Genomic DNA, 27,523 nt, shown 5'->3' on the forward strand with positions numbered 1-27,523 from the left:
GATGACACCAATAACAGGTAAGTTTAAATATAACCTCTAAACTAATGTTACATTGCCCATTTAGATATATAGTTGTAATGATTTTAGTTGTTATTAGATCACATACTAAATAAATCATATTTTTATTTTAACCTAGATACACCTCAGAAGATGTCAGGTGCTTCTAATAATTGAAAAATTCTGTAACATTTAAATCGTATTTTGAGTAATGTATAATATGCAAATGGAGTATACCTGAAAACTTGGTTATGCATTGTAGCATAGTAATACGTGTTGAATATAGCTCTTTTTTTGCAATTGCTGCACATAAAAGAGTTATCTTCTAGCACTCTGTATAATTCTGTTTGATCCAAATGACGTACAGTGTTTCTCTCTTGTATATATAATTGTTTCTACTGTATGTACCAGGTTATTTGTAATATCAGTTCTTGTATCACCACAGTCTTTAATACTAGAGCAGCCTGCACGAAAATAGTCCAATGTCATTTGATGTAGTGTTGTAATATTGATGCTGGCCTTCAGCTGTTCCCTGATGTTGAAATGGATCAATACTTTTTCATACACGTAAAACTGGAAACAGTGTGGGGTGTGGTTTGTAGAGGGGGGATTAAAATGCAACAGTCACCATTGGACTATCTTGTTGCGGGCTGTCTTAATTGCAGTTTTGATATGAATATTATTCACTAAAAGTAATATATTTCATTTCAAACATAATATCAGGAAAATGTTTCTTTTTAGTCGAACTGAAAAAAACCAATAGACATTTATGGAATTTCTGTAGTTAGTTTTATCACCCAACATGTAGTAAAATCTGATCTTAAATCTTTTCAGTTGACTTAAAAAGTTTGGTGATATACAAAATTGGTGCTGAAAAGGTTAAATAGTTAAGTTTTTAAACTTACTTTTCAAACTCATTCAATAATTTAAGTGACATTTTTAGGACAAAAAAACTATTCGTAATTATTAAGAGGGTTACTTATTGCTTGATTTCTTTGACGAAAGTTATATGCTTCATGTTTAAAAATGTATTGTTAAGTAATTCATGAATTTTGATAAAAAGAGTGAATAGTGTCTGATTCAAACCTTTGTCGTTATAAAATTTGTACACTTCTGAAAAACATTACACAGAGGTTACAAATTATATAATCACAAAAATCTGAATTTAGACCAATCTCAGATGTGTGTTTGTGTGAAGGGATGAGGAGGAGATTATCGATGTGGAGAGTGAACGTCGCATTATGCCGCCCGTGTACGATACTGCCAAAGCTATGGCTCTCATGGGAGAATGTGAGAGACACGTCAACTTCCAGCATCCCGATGAAGGCAACCCGGACTGGGAGGATCACATTCCTAAGTAACTCATATGTTATATGACATTACTAAGTTTCAGATCAGATTAGCATGTCATGATTGAGATAAGTATTAATTTATGTATAGATGGATTGTATAGGTTATTGTACATGACAAAACCATGACACCAGAAGTCAGTAGTTTATGGTGCAGTTTTTGTGAAATATTAAAAAAAAACTCTACTAAATTAATGATTGGCCTACTTTCCTTAAAATACACCAGCATAACTCCCCCTTTTGTATCTTTAAACACTTTATAAATTATTATTTTACACTTGTTATTATTTCTACAAAAAAATCACCTGACTTATGCTATTCTATTTGGTGATGTTGAGTGGCGTCTTTACATTTAAATGTTCTTGAGTCTTACAATTCATTTTTTTCTTGTACTGTCAATCCTAGTTTCATCATTCGTTACAATTCTGTTAATTAATGTGTCCTGTTCATTAGCGTAACTCAATAGCAAGTCCATAGCAGAAGCCGTTTGCTGCATGTTGGGATTTTTTCAAAGAACTTTTTGAACTCATCGAGCACAGAACTCGTGGTAGCCTCAATTTTCTGTCACTGCCTTATACAAAAAAGTCATAGACATTTGTTTGAATTCATTAAAAGGCTTTGAGATTTTAAGATGTAGATTTTTCCACTTTGTAGATGTTTGCTCCATTGAAAGTTAACAACAATAAGCTCAAAACAAACTATTTGCATTATTTCAACATTAGAGATACCTAGACTACAAGATACAGTGTAATCTACTTGAAGATACATTCTCATTGTGTCGTCATGTGCACAGTTGAGTGCAATACAATGTTTAAGACATGATCCCAAAGCACGGTGATGCAACTAAGTTGAAACAATGTAAAAAGTTAATTTTAAGCTTCTTCGTTGCTGACTTTTTTTGTATCCCTTCAGATGAACAAAACTCCAGATTCCTGAAGTTGTCATATTTCAGACATTGGACAAAGAATAAGGTGAACAAGAGCAAACTCAACATTCACATTGAATACCCTTCCCACCATAGTTACATTATATGTAGATTTTCACTGATTTTTTCATTAACCCTCTCATTGAGCCCATCATTGCTCAAGGATGGACTGTCTCCTCCTTCTTCATTGGTGTTTGTTTGACTACTACTACGCAAAAGAATTTGTACATTTGTGCACAACTTCATCAGAAATAACCCTTGACCTATGTACATGGCAAAGATTTTCTGGAGATAATTCTGGCTGCCACTAAATATTGTTTAACTGTAAGAAATCTAATAAAACAAGACAAATTTGTTGTTCGGAAGGATTTTAGAATTGTAGGAAACATTTTTAAAGCTTTTCTGTACTCCAGTCAAAATTGAATTTGATTTGTGAGCAGAATAAACTGGAGCAACATGCAGACTCGACTCTTCAACAAGGTGGTGAGAGTGTTACACACGGACCGATTGGCACGGCTGGCGCATGCAGGGGACCCGAACGAGCCGGTATTGTGCCGCCTGACTGTGGACAAAACGGCACGTCGGCTCCGCCAGATCATGGCCTCTGTGGCATGGAACACCAAGTACACCCAGTGGTTACACAATATCCTTGTAGACAACTTACACACCTCGTACCTGGTCAGCTACCTTGATGCAGTGCAGGTTAGTCTTGTTCGCATTGTGTTGAATACGCTTACAAGATGTAATAGCATAATACATTCTATACAAGTCAACAGGTAATATAGGTGACATACTCCAATACTGGAGATATTTTAGCATGTGGGCAAGTCAGCACCATATGTACTAATGACTGATATCGAAAGCCTATTTTATTATTATCTTAGTGCTATTACATAATATAATTATATCAATATATAGTAATATTGATTAAAAATTATATTAGCCGAAATTCTATACAATTTATAGGGTTCATGCAACATTTAAAATTAAGGAGCAGTGACAACTTGGGTTTGAGCAATCTTTTAAAAACTAAATAGTTTTTGTAAACACTATTGAAAACATGGCTCTTATATAAAAACCATCCTTGTATGTGATTAGAGACTCAGTGGTTGTCATAATGTTTCATATATGAGTAGACGTTCTTGTGTTATCACGCTTTTAATGCTACTGTAACATTTTTTCTTCACTAGTTCTCTGTGAAAATGCCTCAATCACAATCTATTGTCACCCGAACTGTACGTGGGAGAAATAACATGCCAATGTGTCACCAGCATCAATTTTAAGATTCTTTGTAGTTTTGAATTTGTTTGATGTTTTGACAGACACCAAATACAAAGGCAGTGACTTAACCCTCTCCCGCTCGCATTGTTTCCAGGCGCTCATGGTGCTTCTAACCTCAATTAATTCGCTCTGCTGGTCGCGCTAGGTAAAAATACGCGGTGCCTCAACTTACACACGTTCTGTGATTGTAATTAACTATAATTACATATATTTATTATTTTACTATATATTGGTTCAATGAAGTTGACTGTACAAGACCAGGGAGGGGGCACACGGACAGCTGGGCGCCGGTGGCGCGGGATTGTTTGTTGCGCAGTTACTTGGTGAAGGTCATTGTCTGGCTCGCCGTCACTGCCACTGTGATCACTCCGAACTACATTCTCAATGCCACCAACCATTTCACAAGGCTCTGGTACATCACTAAACTCACTTGAATTGTCGCAATCACTACTAATAACAAGATCGATTTCACTGTCACGAAGTGTACGACTACAACCCGCCATTGTTTCCGCACAACTAATACAAATAGCAAAATAATGGAATAAATCTACTGTAAAAGTAAAGTGAATGGTCTCCTGATAGCAAACAACCCGTAGTAGTACAACATATTGCTAATCGAGAGCAGCACTTATCGGCTCTAGTAGATAAAGCAGTGCGTGCTGATCTGTGCCGTTTAAGCTGCAGTGGCTATGTGGTGGCCGTGCCGATTTATTTATGCCTTGCGAGCGGGAGAGGGTTAAGATGAGATTCCACAGCAGTTCGGAGTGTAGTTTGATCATAAATTCTACGCTCCTAGCCACTTCTTCAGTTTAGGCAATAAGTAAAAGTCTCTTGGCACTAGGTCTCCTGCACAAATTTCTGTTTGGTAAATTTTAATGCATCTATTGATGTGACTCTTTTTTTTGTGTCTGGGGTGACATACAGATGATTCATCTCCTATCAGAATTTCAAAAAAAAATCTCCATCAGCTTCATAATTGTTAATAAACGATAATGCTATTCATTGAGCTTTAATGTCATTTGATATCAATATCTTAGGAACCCATTGAGCTCAACGTTTCTTGAAGCCTAGGTGTTTTACTATGATAGTGTTGAGGGCTGATCTGGAAATTTCAGGGAATTTATCACACAATTCACTAATGGTAAACCTCCAGTTGACATAAACTGTTTTATTAATTCATTCAATGGGGTCTTTTGTGACAAAGAGTTTTCACTATATAATCTCAACATTTTTCAGTGAATTTCGCCAGCGTTTAGTCCTTCATCTTGCAAATATCTAACTAAACTTTGCATAAGGCACTTTGCACATTTGCACATTTGGCACATTTGCACTTCGCAAAAGGATCAATCATAGTAGCCATGTTAACGTGTTGTTATAATGACCACTTAGGTGTAATATTATAAACATAATGCAGAATGTAATTAATCACTGAGCATTTAACCCTTTAAGGAGTATGGACGTCATATGACGTCCATATACGACGACGTCATATGTCGCCTTCTTTTAATAGGCTAAAATGAGTAATGAGTGAAATCCGAAAAATTACCAAAAGGAGTGAAAAATTAAAATCTTTAAAATCTCTTACAAAAGGTTTATTTACATTTGAAAGCTTAATAAAAAGAATTATCAAAAGGAGTGAAAAATTAAAATCATTAAAATTTCTTAAAAATGTTTATTTACATTTGAAAGCTTAATAAACAAGGACTACATCTTCTACAAGTCAATATTTCAATACTTTTTCAAAATCAAATGTCTTATTTCCTCACTATGGCAGACTCAATCAATATTGTCTGCCATTTGGACAACAGTAACAAACTAGATGGTTGCTCAACAAATATGTCACTCTAAATATGGCCACAGTATAATTTAAGGAATGGCTAGTATAATGTGGCGGCTTATTCTGACAGCAAAGTGATGCTTGAGCGACGCGACCTTGAGTCAGGGGCTTCTACCAAGTGTCTACTGCGATCCGGTGGTAAAATCAGATTACAAGTGAATGTAAGCACAAACATGTAAGTTAAGTATGTTGCCGATAGATGGAACCACTTTACAGACAAATCTACCTAAAGGCAATCAGTAATATCATCGTATTTACGATAATACAAAAATACAGAGGCTAAACATCATATGATGTCCATACTCCTTTGGGCCACCATAAGAATATACGTCATACGACGTCCTTACTCATTATGTAGAGTTTACACACACTCAAAGGGTTAAACACACTAATTACGCACTAATTAATCTTACCTTGTAATGTTGTACAAACCTTTACAGGTTATTTCCCGTAAATTGAAATTTCTTGTTTATTAGGTTAAACATTTGATATTCCAAAAGAACGGCTCAAAATGAATCATAGACTTTTTTGTGATTGATTTCAGATGTACAAATCAAAATTTTGTGTTATTTTGTGATCATAAGTGGCATTTATTTTGCTAAAAAATCTTTAAAAAAAAAAAAAAAACAACAAGATTATGATTCCCAAGGAGTATCAATTTGAAAAATTCTTACACTTTCCTTACAAATATGTATATGTATGTATTCTCATATAATTATTAAAACATTTGAAAATTGCATATTTCCTTATCAGTCACACCTAGTTATTGTATAAACATTTCTCACTATTCTAGTATGAAATGACATTGTTGCAGACACTCAAGTCTAAGGTGCCGGTGCTGGTGGAGCGCATGATGGCAGGGTCGAGTACAAGGTCTTCTCTAGCCGCACCGAACCATGAACTCATCAGTATTGTACACAAGAGGCCCTGGGACCCTCTCTCTGGTGGCATACTTCGATACAGGCCGGTAAAGAATATTATGACATATTGCCAAGTTTAGTTACTATAGTCTTTGTCAGTGAAATATGTAATTATTGTTCCAATCTGTAATTATTGTACACTATTGTCTGACTCACTGTAACACGTAAATTATAAGGCATCTAGTGCTGCCAAATTAGGATGTTTACACTTGTACTGATTAAAAATTAATGAGATCAATTACGTCTTTTTCAGTAGTTGACAAAGGGGGCATGAAATATTCCACTTGTTTGACTTTGTCTCTGTCAAGAGATGACTAACCTTTCAATTTAGTAAAAGTAAACCAAGAATACTATTTTATCAAAACTTTTTCGTTAAAACTTAACCTTGATCCTCTTTACTGAACAGAGTACAATGAAACATAGTACGTTTTTGTAGCGTTCCAAATTACCGAGTGGATTGGAATATTTTGAGCATGCATAGAAAAGTAAAGTAGAAGACTAAACCATTAGGAAATTTTACCAAATTTTGGTCACAGAAAATTTCCCCATTCCTTCCTGTCTTGAAAAGGTTAGTGAAAGAACTTTGGTTGTAAGTTTTAGCATGGGTGAAATTTAACAATCACAATAATATCTTTGATGATTTATGTTATTTGAAAATTTCCCCATTCCTTCCTCTCTTGAAAAGGTTAGTGAAAGAACTTTGGTTGTAAGTTTTAGCATGGGTGAAATTTAACAATAACAATAATATCTTTGATGATTTATGTTATTTGATAAATCATTATTTCTTAAAAGTTGGAGTCAACGGAATTAAAGGGACATGCTGCGATCTGTTTGATAATGTTCGAGCAGGCACTAGGAACAAAACCTGTGGGAGTTCCAAGTTTTCTCACACTGCAACACAACACTGGCTATCACTCTCAACCCAGACTGAATGACTGGTGAAGGGGTGTTTAAAAGTCAGCTGTAGTTAAACAATCTTGGATTTTACCTCGTAAGAACGAAGTTAACGTTAAACATTTTAAGCACTTATTTTTTATCTTAGAATTATGGGACATGTCTCATTTTAAATATATGAGGAATGCATCCATGCAGATTTTCTTCTAGAGTATATATTTTTTTTAATAACCGTTGAAAATGTTGATAAAACTGAAAAGTGTTTGGATGCTCATTAATTATATTTCAGACATGAAACATTTCTCATAATTCTACAATTACAAGCAAGGTTGTAAGAGTGTTAGAAGTTTAATTCTTAAAAGAAGGGAGAGGTTGAAAGTGACTGTTGTACTGTATAAGCGAACCACTCCCATTCACTTACACTGACCATCCTAATTAGTGCCATAATGATGATTTATCTACTGAACCATCTCTAAAATCCGTAGCATTACATTATGTTTGATATGTATATTAACCCTTTCCGGGCCAGGCGGCAATATATTGCCGCCACAGATCGCGTCTGAAAAGTGCCAGATGGCAATATATTGCCGTCGGTGACATATGCGAAAAGCACTAGGTGGCAATATATAGTCGCCTTGATATTGGTCGTTTTCTTAAATAAATACGACGTCAAATGATTAAAGTTTTAGGTTTTTTTATTCCCTGGTATATTTGTAGATAACTAATATGAATATAATTTTTATTTTGGAGGTCTATGCATTTTTATTTCGTAATTGTCACGTGACATTATCAGCTGACTCGATCTATTGTTGTTAATTCTTTATGCTTTAGTGTAATCGTACTATTGTATGCTGGATTCTTCTTCATTATTTTATTTTGTGGTTGTAAATATTAATAGTGTTAGTAGTTATGTGCTTAGCTATTGTGTGTAGTAGCTACAATGACTGACAATTTGCGATCTCACGGGAGTGAAATTGTAAGTAGCGGTATTTATAAATAGAAAAAGTGTAAATAAATTTCAAATAAAATTGTGTAAATATTTCTTGGTAAATAGTGTTTTTAACTGTATTGAAACTGTTTATGGATCCTACAATCATCTGTTTACCGGTACATCCATAATGTGAATATTTATTTTAAGTTTCTTGCAGTGTAAGAGTCAGTTGCTTTATCACTTGTAGCAAAGTACCATTATGCCTATTTATACAAAATGTGTCATAAAAAATGTATTTATGAGAAAAATAACACAAAATGTTGTATGGTTGTTTCTTTCTAAATGTACAATATAATAAAATAGCTTCTAACAGTAAAATTATGTTTTCTTTTTTAGTTATTTACATAAAAAAATTTGTATGTAATCTATTAAAACATTATTTTTTTTTATTTTAAATTACTTAAAACTACATCTATATATTTTTTTGTTGATAGTATATATCTATACAAGTAATTTGATGCAACTTTTAGGTCATTCTCTAATTTGTATGAAAAGTTATAAATTTTTATCTAAGAGACTGCAAAATTGCCAATTTTAGCCTGGCACTTTTGACTAGTCACAAGCGGATATGATATGTGAAAAAATGTTGCATTTCATATTTGGTCCTGGCCCTGAAAGGGTTAAGAGTTATTATTGTTTCTAACATTAGGAATTCTATTTCCTGGTAAAACAGTTAAAATGGGACGAAATTAAACACTGTATAGAAATCTAATCTTGTGAAATAATAGGTTTCATTATGGTATTATAAATATTATTTTGGACATGAATGAATAAAAAAGTAATACCTGTGGTTGGAAAATTTCTGTCCTCCTCTTGCTCTAAAACAAACCTATAGTTATTTATTTTTATAGGCATACAGAAAAAATTTAAGTTTTTTATTTGATATTAATTTTGTTATTGAATAATGAGTCTGGGAGTCACTCAATAGTTGCAGCTTATTTTATTGAGGTTAAGTGTGCTGGATATTTAGAGAATGATCAGAATATTAAGTATTGGAATAGATTCATAATAAATTTGAACTTTATTGTTTTACTTTAGTGATTCTGTTTCAATGAGTAGTGATAAAATGAATATGCTACAGCGGAAACTGCCAAAGGATCCAATCCTGGTCATGGTGCCATCAGGGCCTGGGTCTGGTAACACGTCACATTCCCGCACCCACCACTGGATGTCCAATCTCTCAGCTCTGGGTACTGTTGTGTGCGTGTATTCCACACCAGGTAACCTCTGCAGTGTTTCTTACATTTTTTAACAGTGAAGAACATAAAGTTAGTGTTTGTGTAGATTTAATTTGGAATTGTATCTTAGATAACCTTAGTTGCATACAGTTAAGCCTATCCAACAGTAAAGTTATAGTTAAAAGATTATTTAAATTTATAATTTTGTGAGTGAAGCTCAAATTCCAAATGAATCGCAACTACGAAGCACTGTGTGAGCTGAATCAGATTATCATATGAATAAATAAAGTTGTGTATTGATAGTGCTAATCTTTTTAACCTGGACCCAGGCCAAATAAATCTAATTACAATGTAGGTTGGATCCCATGTGAAGAAATCGATCACACCCAAAATAACCTGTAAAGTGAGTAAAAACATGTCACTAATGGTATTTTAGTGCTATTTTACCGTTATCTATGCAATTTTGGTATATTGTTTATGTGTGAAACAATAACGGCTTTTTACCAATTTGATGTTTTCTTTATTTTACAAATTATTACCTATAAACTTAACAAAATATTTTGAAAGAATGTACAGGCTCTATTTGAATGATTAGCTTTCCTTTGTAAAAATAAAAAATAATAAATATTACAGAAAAAAGTATTTAAAACATTTGGTTTGTATAATGTAAAAAAGCTGCAACACAGCAGAATATAAATACATCCTGTGGAGAAGTTGTGATTTTTTATGAGACCTCAAAGAGTTAATTGTAATATAGAAAGAAAGCAATTCTTTATACTTAACAAGTAAAACAGTAAAAGAAGAAGTTTAACCTTGGTGTTTCTTTGCAAACTGGTCATAAAGTTAGTTGCCGGCACTGAGAGGTTGTAATAAAATTGTAAACATAGAACAACATAATTTTAATGTTATAGCTACTACGAGATCCATAAAAATTATTTAACAATCAAAACGAAATTAAGTTAAACAAAGTAGTTCTTACTATTGCAGAACTTATTTTTTAATTCCTGTACCACAGCATCTTTTACAAAAATATATAAAGTTGATGAATTGTTTAGTGTGTATTTTCAATGCTTAATTTGAATTACGCTTTTTGCAGCTGACCTTGGAAAGCCAATGTGTAAGTCACTGTAATATCATATTTCTGTACAACTTTGATGATTTTGATTTATCAGGGTGTATTGAAGATTTTTAAACAACTGCAATAGCTTTAAACATAATAATAACTCTTCAACCATGTTCTGTTGAGTAATAAAGAAAGTAAGAACGTTTAAAATCAACGTTGTGACCAGTAATGGGTGTTTCACCCAACGTAAATGGTTAATAATTGTGGAGGGGTTGTTTTCAGCGGTTTGTGAAACTGCTAAAATTATTTATTTATTTATTTATTTTGACTTATAAATAGCTACAGGTCATCAGTTACCTAAATTAGCTATATTAAATAAAACGAAAATTAAACAAAAATTATACTATCCTCTAACCTAAGTGCAGTGCAAATTACAAATAAATTAATAATTATACTAGCTCAAAAAACAAAATGAACGATGTTATTCTTAACAATAAAGGAAAAAAAACTTTCACCTTGAAATAAATAACATGCACAACATCTTAAAATTATATAAGAATTAAATTGACAGAGCAAAATGAAACACTTCTAAACAAATAATATCTAGATTGGTTACATAAATAACATACAAAAAATCCTACAAATAATCCAAAAACTTAACTTATTGGTAAGAATACTAAGAATTAAACAGATTATTACAGCTTTTCGAGTAAAAGTCTCAAACTAAAGGTTTTAATTTTCCAATAAAATCTTTTGCACTTCCTAAATGTAAATCAATATAAGAATTGTTGTTATTAATAAATCTAAAACTCCTAAACAAAGAAAAATAATAATGGCTGATTGTGTTACATCTAGGAATAAAAAACAATATTTTGGACCTTGAATGAAACTTAGGGACATAAAAGTTTATATTTTTAAGTAAATGTGAACTATCAATCAGGTTATTTAGTAATTTAAATAAAAAAGATAGATTAAAAATTAGTCTTCTTGCTGAAAGTTTTTGAAAATTAAATAATTTTCTTAAAGAATCAGTGGGGAAATTTCTATCACAATATGTGTTGTGTTTTTTTAGATACAAATATCTTAAAAATTTATTTTGAATAATTTCAACGTACTGAATATTTGTTAATGTATAGGGTTCCCTATAGGGTTATCTATAGGGTTGTATAGGGTAAATTATAGACTGGTAGGCATCATTGTGTGCTTCTGGGGTGCGCAAAAGGCCCTTGAGGCTTAAGTGCATAGCAATAGGCCGCCCCCATAGAAGAAAAAGAAGAACTATTGAGGTTTTGAAGGCTCTGATTATTTTCTGTGTCCACCCTGTCACATTAGGCCATATAGTTAGGCCAATCCAAATTTAAATCAAAGTTTATATTTTTTCATTAAAATGCATAAAGAATTCCTGTTATCACGCAAATATCATACATGTTTTATCTTGTGCTTGGATACAAAACGTGTTTCTTTACAGTCACAGCATACACAAATTATTTTGAATATTATTTATGAACATAATCAGCCCGATAGCCATAGGAAAATATTATCTTCCTATTCCACCTAAATAATAGTTCTGTCTCGAAAAATTATCTGTTGCTGTCATGTTCATTATTGCTTTATAGAACATGGTTTGAGAAGTTTTTCATAAGCCTTAGCAATAAACAGTGATTTCATTAACCTGCTAAATGAAACTAGTGAAAGACTTGTGTTTATTTAAATATGCTTTTTCGAATGAGCTACTAATTTCTTTTATGTTTTGTAAATATAAAATTGATAAAAACAATTGCTATGAAAAACAACATGAAGCTTACCGCAGTGATGTTGAGAGATAATTAACCATGCAAGTTAGCGTAAGCAAATTATATGCAAATATTGTTGCGCTTATGTGTTGTACAATTTTCAAGCATAATTTTGTTGTTTTCATTCAATATGTTAGGACTATGTGTGTTGTATAGGGCGGATGATGGGCAAGGTCAGTGTTGCCAACTGTATGGACCACATGCTGTCCTCCACGCGGGCGAAGGTGACAGAACTGCATTCAGACTACGGAGACAAGCCGATAGTGTTGGTGGGCATTGGCTCAGGTGCTGCTTTGGCCTGCCAGGTACTGTACTAAGCTCTCTCTTGGACTTTAGTCGAGTCGATTTGGTCCTACTGTTGTACTTATAGAATTTTTTGTTTGTTTGACTAAGATACAGAGTTCATGGATGATTGTTCGGCGAAGGGGTGTGCGGAAAATTGAATATATCCATCACAATATGTCATTTTGGTTGAATTCACTGATTGAGATGTTCAGCAAATGAAAATATATATATTTTTGCTGAACATATATATTCAATGTTTATTGAAATTAAATAAGGCTGTTGCCATTTATACAATTAAATATAAATAAAAAGTCGTTTGACAGGTATTTGGTCTTCCGATCATAATGTTAGTTTGCTTATTTAAACGCATATGTGACAGATACGGCCAAGTACAAAATAATTGAATCGGAAAAAGTGAGCGCTTTCACCCGGCAAGTGAGAGATCCGGGTTCGACTCCCGGCGGAGCAAGTACTTTTTGTGATTCAATGTTTATTGAAATTATATATATATATATATATATAGTAATATAGGGAAAATACCAGCAGTACTATGTGTATTTGATGGAGTGGACAAAGGCAGAAAAATCTCCATATCTCTGATGATGGTGCATTGCATATATTGGCTGATCATTACACTCTGTCCCAGCAGGTCTATTTGCTCCTAAGGGACATAATTTACTCTTTCTCTAATATCTGGTGACTTTTGATAGGGAACTCACCATTAAGGTCTCTCCTACTTTTCCAATGTATTTGGTGGTGTAACTCCTAGCCAGTAAAATGCAATTCCAGTATATATTGTAGCGGTTGTGTTTACTTCCATAATCTCATGCAGGTGTCATAGTTCCAAGTTTTTATTGATTCTATATTATTTCCCATTTTCTTATGTTTAGACAGAAATATTTTGTAAAATGTAATTTTTTAACTGATGATTTCATTTTATTTAAGAGAATTTACTTTTTGCACCAGTGTAGAACATGGTAGATTATCTTTTTAAATTTTGTGAATTTTTATGATTATAGACAATATTTTTTAATCCATGTATATTTTTTCACAATCTTCTGTGTTTTGCTCTGATAATTCTAATTGCCAATAAAAGTAAGTTTCGTATAAGTATATGGAAGCATAGTATCTACATCACCCATTTTTTTTTTTTTTTTTTTTTTTTTATTTATTTCCAACGACAGAACCAAATTACATAGAGAAGAGTGAAATATAACAGTAACAACAGTATTAATTCTAATAACAAGTCAACAAGTTAACAATGAGAGAGTGTAATAACAAAAATAACAATAGTACTTAAAGATAACTTGGCGATAACAGTAATAAATATATAATAACAGTATATTGATATGAAACCATTGTTAGCAAGAGATTTGTAAATAAGGTAGACTAAATTGTTTTGTTATTTCACCAAACTTATACTCAAATAATTTTAATTACCAAATAAATAGCTCTAGATCTTGTTATTACTTATAAAGTATAACTGTCATTAAAGCAGTAATCCAACCAACTAGCAATACAAAATTGTTTGATTAGTTTATCTCCACTTCTGTTTCTAGTGTAAAAATGATTTAATATTGACTATTAATTGGTGAAGATAGACAGGATAATACTTTCTAAAATTATTTTAAATATTGTTTATTAAACCACAGTTCATTTAAAGTTCAATTCCAAAATTTGTATTCAATAAAATAACCTTTATCCAGTATTCAAAATATTTAGATTTAATCCTACTATTGGTTACAGGACCACTTATCTTCCATAAGCTTTTTGAAGAAAGATCTTTATATAAAGTAAATTAAAATTCGATACTTCTTGACTCAAAATTAATAATCAAATTAAAATTAAACTTTTCTAAATTCAATTCATAAAAAATAAACTTATTCTCCCTTATAAACAAAAATAAATAAAACTAAAATTTCTTCATGCTACATGTTCAACATTCTGTTTCAGTTGCCACAGATTCAAAGTAAAAACTAAAAAAAATTATACTGTAATCCTTTCAAAATTATTTATTACGAACCTTGAAATCTTGATGTATGTCTTGTGTTATTCTGACCCTTGAATATAAAATTTATATTAAAACAACCTTTAAATAACATTAAAATTGTAATCTTTAATTAAACAAAATCTTGCTTTAAATTGTAATATCTTGCAATCTTCCATTAATAATTTCGTTAAGTTCCAAGATTTCTGTTATCCAAATTGTATTAAAATAATACAAGTTCCCCTGTGGAAAGAAAACCTAATGAGTTGACAATAATTTCCTCTATGAAAATCTTAATTCGAATATGAAATTTTTACTTACGAAAAACCCCAAACAGAACGGTTTTTTGACACATGAGAATTAAACACACAACCAAATAATATGTCAAAGACTGAAAATGCGGCTAAATCACGAGCCGAAGCCTTGTGTACCGCCCCCTTCCCTGGCCTACATTACCTCATAAATGATGCTCCTGATTGGCCTCTTGTGATCCAACCATGAGACTGAAGAAATTAATTAATTGTCAACTGCCCTACCCTATTGTAGTCAGTTATCGTATTTGACGTCCAGAGAATCAACTATCTGTACCAACCTTCGCGTATCCTTTCTTGGGAAATTGCATTTTTAATTTACCTATGCTTTAACAACTCTACATATATTCTAAAATATTTTTGTATATATTTTCCCCCATAATAATTTACTTATTAAATTTATAAAAAAAGGAACAGATGGTACAGAGACATACTTTTATAGTAACATAGTTTTAATGTTAATTTATTAATATAGTTAATATTTTGGTTGTCAACTTAGATCTGCCATTTTGGAAATATTTAACATATTATTTCAATAATTAATAGTAAATGTGATGTTGTGACACTTAAATCTGGATTACAGTTTATGTTAAATATATTGTCACAAATTGTTATTAGCTTTTTTGTTGTTAAAAATATAATTCTAAAAAATAGTTGAAATCCAATTTTGTTGTGTATGTAGTATTTTTTTTTTTATTTCTTTCCTGATGGGTGTATCATTATGACTTTTTATCATGATAGACCTTAAATGTAAAACTGAACATAATATTTGTTAATTGATATTTTGTTATTATATTTTTACTTAAAATCAAGACAACACTTTTCACTAATATGTTAAATATTCACAACATTTAAAAAACAGTTTACTACATTAAATACTTTTATGGTACACAGATGAATTATTTAGTCTAATTCTATTGTTTGTTGTTCTTTTACTAGTTTAGTAATATTGAAACAATATTCAAGGCGGAGTGGTTGGTACTATATGTTTGTCAGTCATCACTATTAAGTATTATAAAATTATTATAAAGTACTTGAAAGTTGTGGATTGTTTTAACTTGTTAAGCATCTAATGGGCCTTGTAGTAAAACTTTAATTGAAACAGTTAGAGCCTTCAATGCTGTTCAGGTATTACCAGGTTACGTAAGATGTCAAATTTGAGCAAAATTAGTTTAACGGTTAACTGTTTTGTAGTCGACTTAAATTCTAAACCTTTTATTGGAAAAAACGCTTTTTTTGTATAAGGAAACATATGCCGTAATCCAAGGTATTTGCCAAAATAATACTTCTTGTCATATACTTTTACTGTAAAGTTATAAAGTAAAAAGAAGTTAACATATGGTTTTTTTAGAAACTGACTATTTTTTAATAATTTTTGATGGTACAATATTAGGTTATTACTCATGGTTTTACGTTGTTGTATGCTCTTTATCATGAAAGTATTAAAATTCCAAAATAAATTCTTCTTATAGTAGTTATTTTGCCTCAAACTGGATTTTGATTTTGTTTCGGAAGGTTATCTGAATGTATATATTGTTGCGTGTAGGTGGCCCTGGTGGAGAACGTGACAGCTGTGGTCTGTCTGGGGTTCCATCTCTACACTGTCGAAGACAACAGAGGCACACCTGATGATTCTCTGCTCAACGTTCAGGTGCCTCTGTTGTTTGTCATCGGCCAGAATGCTTCCACTTGCTCGTAAGTCTAATTATATTTTCTATAGAAGTATATTATACAGTAATTGCAATTATGATGAGTGACAGTTTCCATATTAAGCATCCACATCAACAGTGTGGAAGTGAACAATCCCATCTTGAAAATTATACTGAAGTAGGCTTAAAAATTAATTTAAATTGTTAAATGCAAGTTCATTTAAAGTATCTACAATAACTGATAACAAACATTAAGAAGAAATAACAGTAACACTAATAACAATTAGAAACAATCACTCTTTAACTTTTAGGAATGTGTAAGTAGTAAAATGTAATATTAAGTTTAATATTGTGTGTTTAATTGAATAATAATATTTAAATCATAATTACTTGAGTAGTTGAGAAAAATCCATAAAATAAGTTCCATTTTACTAAAAAAAATAAACCAAACAAACAAATACTTATAAAGGAAAAGATTTTCTCTGGATCTGTAGCAAACAATAAACAAAAGACTGGCTGTTATTTTTCTACCCCCACAATAAAATATGTGAAAGTCATAACAGGTTTAAGGTCTTGTTTATTACATCTTAATTTATGGTTCACTAAATATTAATGATATATATTAAACAAAAAATGAATGTTTTGAAATTTTGCGTCCATGCTCATCCTCCGCTATTAACATTACTTTATGCATAGTGTCTATCCATCTCTTAGGCTTGTTATAACAGTTAACATAGGCAGTTGCTAATATTACATTAGAACTTTTTTCATATTGAGTTTAATCACTGCTCTACAGGTGGCAGATATTACGATTGCTTATACTAATGACTGTTACAGAATGGATGCTCTAGAAGACTTGCGAGAGAAGTTGAATGTGGAGACGTCAATGGTGATGGTGGGAGGAGCGGACGATCAGCTGAGGCTCACCAAGGCCAAAAAGAAGTTGGACAAGGTCACTCAGTCTATGGTGGATAAGTGTATCATGGTAAGTGTCACCCACCTTAGTTTGCATTGGGAAGGTGGAGATATACAATAAGGATAGCATGTGTGTCTACGTTACACTATAAAAACTCCCTTCTTTAGGTGCATTTTGAATTTCTATACAATAATGAATACAAAAAAATGAATAATAGTTGAAAATGAATGATCCCCTATCTAGTTTCAGGTTCTAGTTTTTATCACATTTTCGTGTAGTTTTTCCAACTTTAAAGATAGTAATTTAGTAAAAAATGTTTTCTGCAATCAGTGACTTTAATTTCTGTCTAGATTCTTCTTTTCTGTTTCAAGATATCTTCTATTATATATTGAAATATATTTATGAGAGACTGACGTATCCTATCTGTGTAAGTTCTTTAATTTCTTTGAATTAAGCTTTTAGATCATGTTTTAACGCAAGCTCTGTGTTCTGTCAGAGAGTGTGAGAAACTCTTACTTTGACCGACTTATAACTTTTAGAATATACAGTGTGAGTTAAAAGTATGGATACATTCTGTTTAGTTTTTGATGGATAAAGATGGAGGGATGGAACTCGGAACAGCTTTCTAGGAAATAGAAACCTCTAGTTTCCACTGTTCTTCTTCTTTTATCAAGACCTTTAAAATGAGGCGTCACTTAATGGATCTTTAATTTTAAACATTTTGAACTGCTCCCCCCCAAAAAAATTCATTTTGGGGAAATGGGTAAATTTTTGATAGTGACTGAAAAATTCAGTTCTATTTCCTAGAAAGGTGTTCCCAGTTCCATCCCTCCATCTTTATCCATCAAAAACTAAACTGAATGTATCCATACTTTTAACTCACACTGTATTATACTATAACAGTCTAAGAAACCTATTTCAGTCATAAAGTGTTTATTCTGGCTATTTAAATTCACTTCTGTTTTAATTGGTCTACAGTTCTACAGTTGACTTTGCATTTTATATCAGTATGTATGTCTTAGAAACCAACTTAAAGCGTGTACTTCCAATGTACAATATTTATGGTGCTTTTCTTCAACTGTTATTTTGAGTTATTCTTGAATAACTCCCTGATAAACTGATAGTTGACCTAGTTGTGTCTGGTTTGCAGGATGAAGTGGCTGATTTCTTGGGTACCTTGCTGTCCCCTGGCTATATGCCTCCAGTACGCCCGACCGTGGCACACTCGATTGAACCTCCACCCCGAAGGACTGTGGAGCGGAAACGGAAATGTGATATGATTATTCCCACTGGTCCAGAGGCCTTGCCACCTGTGCCAGCTAAAAAAGGTCAGTGAATAGTGCTCTGATTAAATTGCTGACTCTTTAATATATATAATATATGTTTTACAACCAAAATATTTATTTAAAACAGAAACTTGTTGTGAATTAATTTACTGAAAAAAGTGTTACTGAAATCTGTGTGGGAGTCTAAAATAAAATAAATGATTTAATTGCAGGACGCAAACCCAAGATCTCTATGATGCAGAAGATGGTACAGAACAAATGGGCTAACCAGATGTCTCAGGCAGGTGAGCTGCCTCGGTCTCCTGTCTCAATTACCTCAACAGTTGCAACAACCCCCACGTCTCAGGTAGGTTATGATGTAGTATACCGCTTCTGCTAGCGATCTAGAGGCAGGAGGATTCTAGTTCAAAACATTGTAAAGATGATAAATAGATCCACTATGTATGTTAATAATTTTGTGTATAAAAACTGAACTGATGCTGAAAAATTTGAATAAACTGCCATGTGCAGTGTTAACTATCTCCCTCAACAAAGCTCCCTCTCGCTCTCTACCATTTCATGTTAGTTTTACCCCATGTAATTTTTTGTACTGGATGTAAATGTTTTGGCAATGAGATTCATAACCTTCATTACTTCTGCTAATAGTGCTTGAACTGATTCAAATCTAATTCCTATCACTGAAAGCAAATTAATCAGGTAGTGGGACAGTATGACAGAACAAATGACTAGAGCACAAAACTTTAAATGAACATAGTGTGAACTAAACGATCCCAACAGGCAGAACAAAAGATGGATCTTGGCTTAATAAAAGACATAAATAGATGTGGCTCAAATGATTTCCTTTCTTTGATAAATAATTTGTGATTTTAGAAATTAGATTTTGTATATCAGTTTAATCTTGATAGCTTGAACCCCATAAACACAAATTTCTCTAGTTAAATCCTCAAATTTTTAAAGTTAAGGCTACTTTGTCCTGGATATTTGACCAATCGTCACAATCAGAAATTTTGTGTGTGGCAGAGTGTGATGGTGACAGGGCGAGTGGTGGAAAGCAAGGGATTGCAGTTCACCAGTCTCCAGCGTCCAGTGGGCTCCGCTGCTGCCTCCAGTTCAGAGAGTACCATCACTGTCGTGGCAGCCAGCTCCCCCACCCTTACTGCTGCCACTGCAGGTATTGTAACTGTCACCACATCTACTTTAAGTCTAGCGACTGGAAATGGTCAAGGAATTTTGACAACATGGAAAATGTCATGGAAACGTCAAGAGAATTTGGTAAAATTGTCCAGTTATTCTTGCAGGGTGTCAAATCAATCAAGGAAGCTCCAGGGAAGTCATGGATTTTAATGAGAGTTCACGGAAATCGGTAAAAACGGTAGAGACTTTGTCATTGAAATTTTCTGTTAAAATATCTGTTTTATAGATTTATGATACAATGTGACGAAGGTAAACCTCAAATCTACAGAATCTTCAGTAAGGTTTCAGGATTTAAAATTGATCAGCAATCGAATCTGCAAGGAATCACCTTATCATTAATTATCGGCTGATAGGCAGTATACAAATACTGATCACAAAAACATTTTCATCATATTATTTTTGTTTGAAAAAGTGTAACTAGATAATCTTATTAACGAATTGTCTGAGTTTTAAAAATAATATTTTGATTGCAGTTTTTTTTTTCTTCCTGAGAGAAAAGGACAGTTTGTCCCCACACTTGCTTGCAGTTAATATTTTTTATATTTACGTTCCTAGATCGCTGCAAGTCTGTGACGTATATTCCGGACGACAACTGATCAGCATTACACAAATAACCAATCGCGAAAACATGATTTTGTTGTACTTTGTGTATGAGTAGCAGTAAATAAGTAACTTAATTAACAAATCGTCCTTGTTCAGTAAACCATATTTTGCTTGCAGATCTTTAGTTTTATACATAGATCACTTGGTCTACGGCATTTATTCATGAACGACAGCTGATCAGCAGTACACGAGTTAGAATTGCTAGAACATTTTTATTGTTGTACTTTGTGTATACAAATTTGTAGATAGATATCTGTTTAAGATCTTGTAAATACTCTGCTTGTAGTTCGATATATATGACTTGTATCACCCCGAGTACTGCGTATATTCGCGGTCTGCAGCTAATTGGCGGTAATCCGATCGCTAAAACATATTGTCGTATTTTGTGTATAAAAAAAGCATAGATAGATTACCAAATTAAAATATAATAATTCTTTTGTCAATGATATTTTGCTTTCAGTTCGTATTTGTCTTGATTTATTACAAATATTAAAATGCTACATATTAAAATTGCTTGGGCTGCTGAATACTACATACGTACAGTTGTTGTAAAAAGGGTTACATCAATATACTCATATATTTCCCAGTTTAATTAGCAAAATATGTACTAAAATAATTGCTTTGTATAAATATATTGCTTTTTGAACATTTTTTTAATGGTTGTCAAAAACATCACTGATTCTTTGCTTCAAAGGTTACAGAAAGTCACCAGAAGTCACTCCTCTAAATTCCAAACACCCCAATATGCTGTACATACAGGCCTATTATTATTTTATCTTTAAATAATCTTGTGTAACTTTTTTGAAGTAAAATTTAGCTTATTACTAACTTTTTAAACTTACTGTTGAATTTTAATCAGAATTTGTAATCGTATTTTTACACTCGCATTACTTACAAATAAAACTAACTGCTTAGAAACTTTTCATTTTATCATTACTAGGAACTGGAAAATTATTTTTGTGGTATGAAAAAAGTCAGGGAATTTCTTCAACTCACTTTGCTAGATACCCTGTGAGTGTTTCAGTCCCTCATGGTCTATACCAGAGGTTCCCATCTTGTTGTACCGTACCGTAGGCAAAAATATCGGTAATGGTGGGAATCGATATTTTAAAATTTATATACTGTGATGTAATAAACTGCCGATCTATCAGCTTGTGAGTGAGCTTGGTCAGCTATAAGAACATACATGACTAATACTGAGCAAGTCTGGATTTGACATCTGAACAAAACTAAACACTATTTTTGAACTGTGTTAGTGGGTGCTTGAGGGGTGTCTAAAAATTTATATACACCTGCCCACCACTTTAGTGTCTTGCTTTATTACTATTTAATGTTATGTTCGTGGTTAAGATGTGTTTGGTATGTGTTTAGTTATTGTTGGTGTGTATTAAGGGCTTAATATTTATTATAACAGTATTTATATCTTAAAATGGATATAAAGCAGTAGTTCAATGCAGATTTATGTAGGCTACAATCACAATTTGTTGAGAGTGCGCCAACAAATAGTACTATGCTGGTAATAGATAAGACTAACCAGCAATGCTCCCCACCTAAAGGAATAAAAATATTTGAGTGAATACTGGAGTTATGGTTTTTTATTCACAGTTGACGATGACTGTCAAAACCCATTGTCTATTGTGTGTGGACAATTTTTGTCTAATGGCAGTATGATGCTGTATCTGTTAATGTGCCACTTAAATACAGATCATCATTTTTAGTTAAGTTGCGAATTTCTTGATTATAATTTGCTTCAACATCTGGTGTACTTGGGTGATATTTTTTCAGAAATAAATAAAATTGATTTAAAACTACTGAATAGTTTCATTACCACTTTGAAGGTGTCTCACTATAACAAGTCAATGATTAATAAACTGTACTTAGGAGAATCCAGTCTCATTAAGAACCAGTATGAAGTTTTAAATACACTTAACAGTTTTTTTTTTTGCCAGAAAGCAATGTGAAACTATCAAAAGAAGTAAAGTCTGGCATTGTATACCATTTAAAAGGCCTTCGAATGTCATTCAGAGAGTACTTTCAGAGCTAACTTGTGAAGAGAACTGGATTTGTAATCCCTTTGATCAATGTTATGAACTTGTCAGTATCAGATAAATAAGCACTGATAGAAAAACACACTATTATTCTTTTATGCCAAGTTAAAAATTACAAATGTTACTAAATTCCAGTTTACAGAGGGAACAGAATATGGAAGTAACAGCACTGAAGTATTTTCTACCATTTACAAGTACAGTACTTGATCAGAAAACATTTTCTTTGTATGCATTTATAAAAAAATAAACCTCAACAAGCTTGAAGAATCTTCAGATTTGAGGCCGTACTTGTCATCATTCGAGCCAGATTTTAAAAAGCTAGTTTTAAGACAAAAAGTTCTAGGAAACAAGCTTAAGGATCCCATAAAGTAATTTGTTTATGAATCTTTGCAAATCAATATTATCAAGATGAATAAAATGTTTTCACCATTGAAGGAGGAGCTCTCCTCATTGGAAAACAAGTTATGTAAAAGAAAATATACAATTGTCCAATAATTTTAAATTTATTTCACAAGGTACATGTTTTCATCACTTTTGTACATTATTTTATATGGAAATTTTCATTGTGTTTTGTGTAGTATAGTAAAAATCATTATTTATTTCATGTTGCATGTTAAGGTTTTTTTGTACCTTGTTACACTAAATTGATATGTAGATTAACCGATTGGGTTAGACATCCGTGCTGATTACGTTCAGAGCGGCCTGGACTGAATGCCAAGCCATTCACTGGTTATATGGTCTATGTTTAACCCCTCTTTATTGTTAAGGGCCGTCCTAAGTCGGAATGAATCCAACAGATAACATTGCCATCATGTTCACTAGTTCATTTATTAAGAAGATAATACATTTCATTTCATTTGTTACTGGTAGCACTGAATTGATCACTTGTTTGTTGGAACACTTTGTCTTTGTTTTCGTTTATCAATTGCAAAATGCGAGGTTAAGTGTGTTGTTTCTTATTGTTTAGTTGTGAGATTGATCGTTTGCTATTAAACAGTAAAGAGTGCAATTTTGGTGGGGTGGGGAGATTGGCAAGAAGGTGGTTCTTGTTAGGAAATAGCCCACTGAAGAGTTAAAATAGATTGGGACCCACTGGTCTACGCTAAGTAAATATATTTTTAGAATAACTTGTAACTACTACACACTTGTGCTAGTTGTATAAAGTTAATAGAATGAAGCTGCAACATTACTAGTCAAGAACTGTTGTTTTCTCCCAATTTTCTTCCAGAAAACACTATTTTATTTCTGTATTTACTAGTTTTTGTTATTTTTTCTCATTTTGCTATAATTTATTCAGATCTGTATCATTTTGGTAGCCAAGAAAGAGGCAGGCTACTGTGTGATATTGAGTGAAAACACTTCCCTGACTCAAAGGGAGATTGCTTGTAAGTGTGGTGTGAGCTAGATTTTCAAGTTGATGAAGACTTCAGGCTCTTCAACTTGACATCCCCCTTCATGGTGTTAGAATAAGTGGTAGGAAGAGGTCATCTACTGCTAGGGAAGACATTTTTCTATCTGGAGCAAGTAATATTGATCCAACCAAGAATAATCTTGAACTTCAAAAATATTTAGCATCTACAGAAACTCAAATTCATGATTCAAAAGTTTGTTATCAGTTATAGGAAGGGAATCCACCAATGTTGATAAAAAACAAGTATTTGGTTATTTCTTTATTTCAGAAGACTAATTAATAAAAAGAAACACCCTGTAATGTCACCACTAAATTCTGCCTAAGTTGAATGTAAGGGTGGATTGAAAACAGTTATAATTAACTCCAATAATATTTTTAAGGCACACAGCCTCTTAAAGTTGAGTTTTAAATACTAAACAAGTTTTATAACATCATTATTAAAATTAAATTTCAACAAATTTCAAATTAGGACACTATTTGTACTAGTTTTTCTCATTTATTTCTTTAATAAAGGATTCTGTATAGTCTTTTATATTTTGTGCAGTTAAAAGCCGCCTCACTAAAGGTCAGCTGACATCTCTGACGTCGTTAGTTCAGCCTGGTACCAAAGGAGTTAGGCTTTCTCCGGGGACAAGATCTGGTTGGTATTTTGAATAGTCGTTAAATTTCACAATAAATTGAATATTTAAGTGTACATTAATATTTTAATTGAATTTCATTATTTGTAGCAATAAATACATGGCACTATTGTTACCTCGTATTGTTACATAATGTTTACCTCGTAGTTTTGTAATTGATGCTTGTGTTTATGAATATTTTTCGATGAACATGTATTGAGTCACAAAATAAATTGTCTTGAATGAATGTTATTGTCCTGTGTAGTTTGATGTACTGTCTGAGGACTTAATATGATGTACATTTTTGTATTACAGAAATAATTGTCTGGAGCAGTATATATAAGTTAATTAATGGTTCAGTAATGTAGAAAACACGAGATGGTGAGTCCCAAACTCTAACAATCCAACAGCAGCTTATGTACCTGTGGGATTTAGGAGCTGGCTGTAATGGTGGCCACCTTCATTTTAGGCCCCACAACAACAATTTTAACCTTTTCACACTTTTGCAACCTTATTTTCAGACAAATTATGGGAGGTGTCTCATTCTAAAAAATAAAACTAATAATAAATAATAAATAAATAATATGCAATCACAACACTTTTTTGTGTAGTCCTATTTCATTGATTAATTACTCAAAAATTCCACACTTAAAAAAAAAAAAAAAAAAAAAAAAAAACACATTTGGCTGCGCATTAATTGTTTCTTTAAAATGAGACACATCCCATAATTCTATGACCAAAATTAAGGATCTAACAGAGTTTAAAGTTTCATAACTCAATCTCAATATTCTTTTGTCTTCTACCTCTCTCCTTTTTCTCGGGTTTGTTCATGAATTTTTGTCTGCTTTGATGTTGACTCACATTCTTAGCATCTTTAAAGTGCTCTTCCTCTTTCAATTTCCTAGTCAGTTACCTTTCTCCAGTTCAGTTACCTAGTGTATTTTCTTTAAATCCCTACATCATCTCACAAGTTTACCTCATTCTTCTCGTCGTGACATATTCTATTACATCATTATCTCTTATATCTGTTGTTTCTAATCTAGCACCCTCTATATTCCTGCGGGGGTCTATAGATCTTTGCTAATATTTTATTCTAAAAAATGTAATTCTTAATTTTATTTATTTTTCCAAATTATTCACATGTTTAAAATGTAATTTAAATCTGCCCTTTGTAAATTAATTAAAAAAACTTTAAAGAAATGTTAAATCTGCAGTATGTAATTTTTTATTGGTTCTTAATTGAAATATTTTTTTAGTTGAAGACGAAATGAAGACCAACACCACTCCAGATCTCGGGGAAGAGCTCAACATCCTGGACATGCCGGTGATCCTGGGCGATCAGAACCCGGAGGACCCCATCCTCTCACAGTCCCTGCAGACATCCCCTGTCAAGTTCATCCTGACCAGTGCCAAGCCACGGCCAACAGTCAAGCTAGTTGGCCAACCCACTGCCACCAAGATATTCATCAGCAAGGCTGAGACTGCTACTGGCAAAACAGTATATCTGGGGACAGGCTCCGGTAGGGCAAAGCCCAGGATACGTCACATCCCTGCCACTAAGCATTCGGCAGAGTTCTATTAGTTGTGCTTTATTTGTATAGTCTTCAAAGTGTGAAAAATATGTTATTTCTGAATCCAAATAAGTACATTTTCAACCCTTGAGCAGGTACTCACTCCAAATCCAGGACATGACGGGAAATAAAATACTTCATATTTTGAGTGTTGTGCTTTAACCTTTTGGCTGTTTGCAATGACATATCATTGTGTGCCTTTTTTCCAAAAACTGTTTTGCAATGATATTTCGTTGTTACGTAATTATTTTTTTGTAACGTTATTTTTTCATTAAACTAGAATATCTATTTACCAATGGTTAAATAATTAAATTGTCTTCACAATAGAAATGTTTTGTACTTTCCTTTACATTTCCATACAGTATTGGTTAAACATCGCGATGATTAGGATAGCTGTGGCCATTATTAGAGTTTTTATGGCAGTGGAGTGGCTGTATTGTTTCTCCAAATGATTTGAAGTTTTCTTGATCTATGTATAATTATATTTACTTTTAAGATACTCAACTAGCTACATTAAAAATATATGTTTTATAACTGTAAAGTAAAAAATTATAAATATTAATGAACTTATAAAAAAATATGTACCTTTTTATATGTTTAAACATTTTTTTTCCTGAAAGACAGTATTGTATTAGCTGAAAAACAAGACCAATTTCAAGAAAATATTTAAAAAATGCTGCCATAAAGTCAATTTGAGCTGAACAATTTCAGTGTCGCACATGTTAAAAACTGAACCTGTTTGGGGAAAAACTGTTGTTATTGTCAGTAGCCAAATGGTTAATGGTTGAAGTTGGCTTGTATTAGTTATTAACTGTTTTGTATAGTTATTTATAACAAAATATCTGGTGAAACAAATACAACCAGCTAACTTGACATCTTTCACATTTAACCAGTACATTGAAAAATCACAATTATTATTGATAACTTTTTATTTTGTGAGACCTTTTGATAGCAAAACTTCTTCTACAGTCACATTATACTTTTGTGATTTTTCAATATAGTGATTGAATTAAGAAAAGCCAATATAAGATCTACCTTCAACATCTCTCACGTTCTTCACATTTAAGCAAACATGCAAAAATTAGAATAATTATTGTAAAACTATTGGTATTTTCCCATGTATTTTTTAAATAAATAGTAGAGTATAATACTTCTTATTAATTATTAACTGTTAGAATGTGTTGTGTTATATAATACAAGGTTATAAATTTCAGTGAAATAATATTTTATAACACTCATTAAAAATTTTCTAAATGTAAGATATTGTATTACAACTACACATGTTATCAGTACCAATTTAGGGGTTGTTTGCTTATTTTCAATTTATATTCACCTTACGTACATATTTAATTTACTAGTAAAAAGTTATAATACATCATAAAATTAAAAATTTTGAATTAGTTGACACAAGTTGTAT

The 27,523-nt window shown here is 32.2% G+C and overlaps 1 protein-coding gene across 1 annotated transcript; it reads left to right on the forward strand.

Moving 5' to 3' along the window:
- Nucleotides 1–27,523, forward strand: LOC124364870 (KAT8 regulatory NSL complex subunit 3). The gene is made up of 14 exons (XM_046820662.1): nt 1–17; nt 1,196–1,354; nt 2,712–2,973; nt 6,204–6,356; nt 9,276–9,414; nt 10,469–10,489; nt 12,385–12,533; nt 16,358–16,506; nt 17,298–17,445; nt 18,527–18,704; nt 18,875–19,008; nt 19,683–19,833; nt 24,463–24,558; nt 25,792–27,523. The coding sequence occupies exons 2-14, from the start codon at nt 1,239–1,241 to the stop codon at nt 26,115–26,117; spliced, it is 2,022 nt and encodes a 673-aa protein (XP_046676618.1). The 5' UTR covers nt 1–17; nt 1,196–1,238; the 3' UTR covers nt 26,118–27,523.

This window comes from Homalodisca vitripennis, chromosome 6 (assembly GCF_021130785.1).
Source record: "Homalodisca vitripennis isolate AUS2020 chromosome 6, UT_GWSS_2.1, whole genome shotgun sequence".
Taxonomy (NCBI): Eukaryota; Metazoa; Arthropoda; class Insecta; order Hemiptera; family Cicadellidae; genus Homalodisca; species Homalodisca vitripennis.